Here is a 7,799-nt window from a genome sequence, read left to right on the forward strand (position 1 = left end):
ACCTGTGGTCGAAGTTAAGGGACTTTAATAGAAGGACCTACTATAACGGTATGCACGCACTCTTATTTTTTCTAATTGTTCTTTATTATTTGGGTGACTTACTAGTATATTTTGATAAACCGTTCGGTTATATACGAATACCTGGCCGAGTACTGAGCGTCCTTTATTCAGAATGGCTTCCAGGTCGGTAAGAGTTTTCTTTAAATTTCACTCTCATAAGATGTGTTCACTTCTCGATAGAAAGGATACAAACACTTTTTCGAGTTAAATGGAGGCTATTTTCCCAAACAACACAGCATGTGCTTGTCGTATCTAATTCCTCTAAAGCCATAATGATTTTGATCGCTCTATCAGATTCATGGCATCGGTTATTGCACTTGCAGTGTTCAGATTGGGTCACTCAATTTACTAAAGTGTTGCTCGCTGAATTCTTTTTCACGATCACTTCCTCCGCTCGGTTCCACGAAACAAAAAACTTGTTCAAAAGGCTGTGCACAACTTCATTGCATCAGTTGCCAATGAGCTAAAACTCCAACGTAATTGAATGCTTGTCTAAGAAGTATTCCTCCTCCTCTCGTATTCTTGAAAACTTCTTGGATTTTAAATTGTTGAATTCATTTAAAAATATCCAGAACAGACTGTGTAAATTGATTGACACTGGAAATTGATTCAGTTCCGGTCGCATAGCAACACCTCTGTTTAACAAATAGATTCCACTTTGCCGTGCGTCTGTTCAGTAATAGATCACAGATGACAACAAAATGTGATATGAACAAGAAAGTGGCACACGAGGCGCAGCCGAGTGTGTCACCGATGTTCTTACCACATAGAGAATTGAAAAAAAGTTTTAATGATGACGTCATCTATACGTCTGTCCTCCAATAGATCATAAGTGAGAACCAATCAGAGTGCGTGCATAACTGAGCTTATTATATAGTTTGTGATTTTTTTTCCGCTTTGACAATAGAAAGAAGCAGTGACTTCAGTTTGTTTTAAATTTCAAAAAAAAGATTTAGAGTGAAAACAAATTAAGTAAGCGATCGCAGCAAAATTTATAAGCGTTTTATTTGACCGAAGCTATAATTCCATCTATTTTGGTTGGTGACCGGTCACAGCTAGCTTGGCGCTACGCCTTTCTTTGCTTTTTACCATCCTTATATCTAACGCACAATTGTGGACTGGCCGTTAACTATACGTACAACTGTACGTAAGTAACATGACATGTGTGTTGTAACAAACTGCATCTTAACCGTCAGTTTAGCTGCCAGTTCCTACTATCAAAATACTACGAACACTTGGTCATGCGAGTTCATTAAAAAGAAACTAGGTCATCCGAGTCCATCAAAATACCAGTGTTGTAGCCGCCCAAGAGAAGACCTTTGCCCCTCGAGTAACGCTTCTCTCGTGCTCTTTTGCGTGTATTTATACTTCGATATATACACAATTGCCATCAAAAATTTTTCCCGTGAAGAAGGAGAATGTTGAATAAATATATTTGATTTAGAAAAAACCTAAGAATCCATCAAACACAATGTTGAGAGGGGCATTTCAAGTATATGTGGTTGTACATACTCCACCAACATGATGTTGGGCAAAACATGTTTGATCAAGTCTAGAATATACAGTTGTGACTCAGACGTAACTATCCCTTGCTTGACTGAGCTCAGCGTTCACCTAAGATTCTTTTATTTCCATCCGATCATGTCAATGATCTTTAAAATAAAGAAATTTACATCCAGCTCCCAGACAGAATAGAAAAGAGAGTCTCTGCCAGAACTCAAACCCGCACCTTTCTATCCCAGGTCCAACGTGCCAAACATTAGCCATAATAACGATAAGACCACAAGGTAACACGTAACTATTCGTTGATTTTACCGTCCCTATGTTGCATAATGATAAAATGTTTATCAACCGGTTTGCAATTATTGGTAAATAAGCTAACTGGAAGCTGGTCATCATATCGGTTCGTAATAATCCCGATAAGTGATGAACCGATGATTGCGATCATTTCTTAAACCGCAGTTGCCAAAACCAGACACTCATTATCGATGACTCATCCCTCCACGATTTATTTTCTGAGGTTCATGGCTCATAGCAACTTTAAATTTTTTCTTTATTGCCGCGCAAAAAAAAATCCAATAGTTTAGCTCGGAAACAGTGCAAGGTCAGCGAATACCAAGCCAAATCATTATCGAAAATTGTTATATATTAATTACATCCGATACGAACTTGAGAAAATGTTTCGTTTGCAGTCAAGGAAAGATTTAGAATTGCCCCTGTTTCTGATTTTATCCAGCCTTGTGAATAACCGCATTATTCATAGAGCCAAAGAGTGCTACTCACAATTTCTGCAGCCGATTCAGTTTATCAAAAATGTTTGGTGGTAGTTCTTTTAACTCTCTCTCTCTCTCTCATGCCCTTTACGCCTAACAGGCATGTAGGGCAGCAACGTGTTCCCTCCACATCTGGCGATCCCTTCCATATACGCTCTCTTATCTGTTCTGATCTTTCTTTTGACACGCCTGTTGGTTTCTGTGTAAGCCGCTCTATACTTCTCTCGAAGTCTGGCTGATTTGCTGTCATTTATCTTCTTCTTCAGCTGGCGTCTCTCCTCGATAGCCTGCCACGTGTCTGGTGTAATCCATTCTTTCTTCTTTCTCGTCTTTTGCATCCCCAGACAGGTTTTACTCGCTTCATCAGATATGTTCTTCACTTGCTTCCACTGTTGATTTACAGTGTCTTCCTCTTCATCAATGCTTTGCTCGTCTATGTTACTCAAGGCTTGGAACCTGTTCCTCAGCTGTAGGACAAAAGCATTCTTAGTCCTTTGGTCTTGTAATCTGCTGATGTCATATCTAGGAGTGCGTTGTTTGTTTGGTCCAGCTGCTCTCAGTTTCAATCTCACCTTTGCAGTCACAAGATGGTGATCGCTGCTTGCATCAGCCCCTCTTCTTACTCTTACGTCAAGCAGGGAGCGGCGCCACATGCTGTTAACCATTAGGTGGTCTATTTGGTTTTGATCCCGCCCATTAGGGGATGTCCAGGTGAGTTTGTGAATGTTGCGATGCGGGAATAGGGCTCCACCGATGATCATGTTATTAAATGCACACCATTCTACCAGCCTCTCTCCATTGTCATTCTGCACTCCACATCCTCCTCTTCCCATGACTCTTTCAAAATTCAAGTTGTCTGAGCCCACCTTGGCGTTAAGATCACCCATCACCAGCAGGAAGTCTCTACAATGGACGTTCTCAAATGTTGCTTGCAGCTGCTCATAGAAGGCCTCTTTATCTCTGTCGTTGCTGTCATTTGTAGGTGCATAGCACTGTATGATGGATAAGTTAGACTGCCTGCCCTTTAATCGTGCTTGAATAATCCTGCTGTTTACTGGTTTCCACTCCATTAAGTACTTTTCCATCCCTTTCTTCATGATGATTGCAACCCCCTCATGATGTAAATCATCCTCTCTCCCAGAGTAGAGAACTGTCTCTCCTGTTGTTGTCTTCATTCTCCCAGATTTTGTCCATCTACTCTCACTTACGCCTAAGATGTTCGAAGATTGCCACCTTGACGTGGTGGGGGTGCTTGCGCGCTCCAATGAGCCCGAGAGCTATGTTGGCTGGACCTCTCGAGGTCCTGGTAGGGACACCCATGCCAGACAGGTCAAAGGTTAGGGGCCAGACAAAGAGCAATCTACCGGCCCTCCAGGTTTGGGGGTTTTGCATAGGGCTAACAACCCTATCATGTAAAAAGCTTTTGTTCTTTTAACTGGTAGCCATTCAACCACATGTGATAAAGGATGTCGATGGCAGGTTAGTAATAACAATGACATAAATTATTGAAACTCGTGAAATCTGCCATATTTACATTTTCTCCTAGTATCATCATTTTCTCCTTGCTGATTTGCACGAAGCATATTTCCTTCTATTGGCAAGCACTTTACATGTTTTATCCTTCCCTGGGATCTGCTCACCCACTGTTTTCTGATGGTACTCTTCTTTCTTTCCGCATAGCACGTTGGTGATGTCGATCTCACATTCGTGTTTCTACCTCATTTATGCACAGCTCATACAAGGTAATTCAATGTAGACGTAAGGGCATTTATGACGATTACAATGATTAAAGGGAATACATTTTTGAATTAATTATGTACTTAATTTATTTCATTGCACTGTCCATATTACACTGCTAAGAAAATAATTATGATATTACGCGAACTCTGATCTGCTAACTCGATAATTATGTGGATCAACCTTATTTGGCTCGTGATAACAAAACCGAAGAAAACAAACAAAACAAAACAAAACAAAAATAAAAAAAATATTTGTTTTCACAATATCCTGCGTAGGTTATTAAGCCAGTAAACTGACAGAACAAACAGTCTACTGCTAAATTGAGTTTTCAACCGCCGAAAAAATTGAAAACGTTGAACCTTACCCTTCACCTAATTTTTAGAGACAAGAGAAGAAAAGACGAGCGCTTTGCTTCGGTAATTGGTTTCTTAGATGCTGATTACTATGCTTTAAGTGGAAGCGTTCCAAGTGGAGTGAACAAGAAACATGGTTTTTAAGACACAGTTGAAAAAAAATTGCCACCCTTTGTGATTGATCTCGTAAACTATCCCTTCAAAGTAATAAATAGCAATCCATTGCCCATGGGGTTGCACAGGATGACGATCGAAGAATAAGTAACTATAAACAAGTAGGATTTATTTCAATAAGTTGTGATCACATTTATTTACGAGAGTGAAGAGCCCACTAAAAGTTGCCTCGCTCCCAACAATTAGACTGATCAGCATAGTCACTTTAATACTGAGAAATGATGTAATAACTTTGCATCTTTCTTTTGAGAAAACCTCGGCCGAGGAGAGTCTCCTCTCCACGTCAACTTTGTTAATTCCACTTACTCGATGTTAATAAAGTACAATGGATAAGCTTTGTGGAAGTACAACGCATCGATAAAACACAACTTGCCATAATCAAAACCAGTGGCCTCGGGTCTCGTAACTCCACAATTTATTTTCTAAATTATTTTGTAAATAAACCCCTTCAGGCGGCTAATTAGGTCCACGGCTGAGATATTGACCGAAAAATGAATATCCGGCCGAGAAGCGAAGCTTCCAGGGAAAACTTAAGATTTTGAGGACAATCTCTCAGCCAAGAACATTATCAGCCAACATTTAGAAACGAGGAAAGAATCCCCAGGTGACGCTAAGAACTCTACGCAGATATTTTTGACTTTTCAGTGATTTTAATTCAATTTTCCTCAAATATTTTCTTACTTTGAAACTCATTTTTTTATACGACCAAGTTGTCCGATCGCTGGGCGCTATCGATTTCTTTTCCTGCATTTTTAATCAAATTTCATGTTTCATATATTACAATTTATTGTTCAAATTGGAGAAAATGAGGTATCACCCGATAGGAAAGTACACGTCGCTTTAGTTAACTTAGTGTGATTGTAATGACATGATACTTGGGGACTATAAATATTATGTAAGGTTTTCCATACATTCCGCCTGTTTGTATTCTCTTACGTCGCAACTATATTTGGGCAATACTTCTTTTATATCACAAAGAGCCCGTAATGTAACCTCGTCATAACATAATCTGCAAAGCTGGATCATGGTTAATATAGCATCATACTGCTATCACGATCACGATTTTTACGTTAAAATAGACATTTGCGTTCATGATTTCTGTAAGTACTTAAGAGCGACGGTCAGGATATATCGACCATTGAGTGGCAAGAGTTGAAAAATAAATTTCGCTTATTTTCTGACTATAAAAAGCTACTAAGAATAGAAGAAATTCAATGTATTTCTTTTTCTTTCAGAGCGCTTCAATTCTGAGAAAATTGAGAAAAACGAATTTGACCCGCGACGATCCCGAAAGGTCCCGCAAGCAAGTGTGAAATTGATATTTTAAACTGACTTTTGGTCTTCAAGGAAAAACGATTCAAAAGATCATGACACCGAATTTTGATAGAGTGAGTGCTGTACTTTCCCAGAAACTATATGACTTATCTTTATTGTTGTTCATAAATAACAAACAACGCGCAGGAAAGTGCTGTGTTTTCAAACGTGAAAAATCTCGCAAATACCTCCTTAATTCAAATGTTTTTTTCACTATGTAATATAATTCAGATTTTCCTTTTAACTATGTCATTAGAGGGATTTAAGGTTGTCCTTGATAATATGTTAGAATCAGCATGGGGTTTCTTTACAGCGCCTCACGCGAAGGTTTTGAGATGACAGTAATTCATTCAAATTTTTTACAACGGCTGAGTAAACAATTCTTGTTGCGTGACCGTAACGTCAAGCGGAGTTTTTACACAGCAGGCCGGAATATACACGAAAGCGTACTGAAAACGATTCTGGTGTGAGCTTTGGGTCCTTTTTTTATTGAAAAAAGACAGGTTATTTTTTCTCATTGTTAAGGTGGAAGTTTTCCTTTTCAGCGTAAGATGTTTTCCCTGATAAATGTCAGGATGTAATTTGATTAGCTCTCGGCTAACCTGTTTAACTTTTATACTTGTTTTTTTCGCTTCCTTTGGTTTCAGAAGAATCGGAACAGAAAGACAAAAATTGTAGATGCTTTTTAAATTAATATTTTCTTCAATTGTGAGGATTCATTTTCATTATTTGTTGAAGAAATGACAGAGTTGGCTAAAGCTCGAAGCAGTTTACTAGCCGTAGTAAATTGAATTAGTCAATTAAATACAAAGAGGGAAAAATTTAATTAGCGAAGTTGGAGTGAATTTGTTTTGCCAGTTTTGTGTCATCATGGACGTTAAGTGCTCTTTTAGCTCCTTAGTCGGCGGTTCTTGCTCTTATGACCCCAGAGATAGGAGCAGATCAACTGAGGTTATTCCATTTCTGAACTGCAAAAGAGACATCGGGGGTCATAAGTCTTCTTTGTCAATAACTGACGTAGAAACCGAAATCGAACTTATTTTGGGAAGAGTATCTATATCCTTTTCTTCGGAGTTAGACCTTTCGGAATTAACGATTTGTCCCCGGCACCGCTCATCCCTTGGTATTGGGTGGCGTCGAGGATCGAATCTGTGCCGAGTTCCTCCACCAACTCGAAGCACGGCGGACAAGCCCCAAAAAACGCAAAGGCAGAAAGAGGACTTGGCAAAAGTGCTTGTTATTTGATATGGAAGAAACTGGGAATTTTTATTCCAGTTGGTTCAGGTCGCTTTTGCTCTAAAGGAATCTTCTAGTAAAAGAAGAACAGTGATTCTGTTGAAATAAAGTGTCCAAATTTCTTCGTGCGACTTTGTTTGCGAACGAGAGGCAAGTTGATGTATGCAAATTTCACGTAAATGATTAGCCAATTTTGTGACTCCGACCACAAAAACCGATATTCTAATTTTTCTAAAAAATAAAAAGCTTTTGGCGGGAACAATCCACATGAGGTATCTTATCTACCTAAAAGCTATTTATGGACAAAAAACCAAAGAAAGCGATTTTTCAACTCTTGCCACGAAATTAAGACTTTGGTCGATATTTCCTGACCGTCGCTCTTAATCTCTTAACAATAATGAACACGCATGTAACAAGTAAAGACGCTTACTCTCGTTCATCTATCAATTAATCAGATGATATCTACTTACAATCTAGTTAAGTTGGTCAGGTTGTCAAATATTCCCTCTGGCAACGTTTGGAGCTCGTTGTCCGAGACGGTACTATAGTTGGGTTGGAAAGAAGAAAAAAATCAGAAGTCCAGATTAAAGCAGTCTATTCTCTCTTCAATATTAGGTAGACCAGCTTCTTCTCCGTCGTGATCGATTCT

At 39.0% G+C, this 7,799-nt stretch overlaps 1 protein-coding gene across 1 annotated transcript; it reads right to left on the reverse strand.

Annotated features, from left to right (window-relative positions):
• Nucleotides 1-2,392: 2,392 nt before the first annotated feature.
• Nucleotides 2,393-3,220, reverse strand: LOC131773507 (uncharacterized). The gene has a single exon (XM_059089469.2). The coding sequence runs from the start codon at nt 3,218-3,220 to the stop codon at nt 2,393-2,395; it is 828 nt and encodes a 275-aa protein (XP_058945452.2).
• Nucleotides 3,221-7,799: the final 4,579 nt, after the last annotated feature.

The sequence above is a fragment of the Pocillopora verrucosa genome, chromosome 1 (assembly GCF_036669915.1).
Source record: "Pocillopora verrucosa isolate sample1 chromosome 1, ASM3666991v2, whole genome shotgun sequence".
Classification (NCBI taxonomy): domain Eukaryota; kingdom Metazoa; phylum Cnidaria; class Anthozoa; order Scleractinia; family Pocilloporidae; genus Pocillopora; species Pocillopora verrucosa.

What these genes read in the sequence shown, in the direction of transcription:
- LOC131773507 (XM_059089469.2), bottom strand. Translation starts at nt 3,220, where the DNA reads ATGGGTGATCTTAACGCCAAGGTGGGCTCAGACAACTTGAATTTTGAA.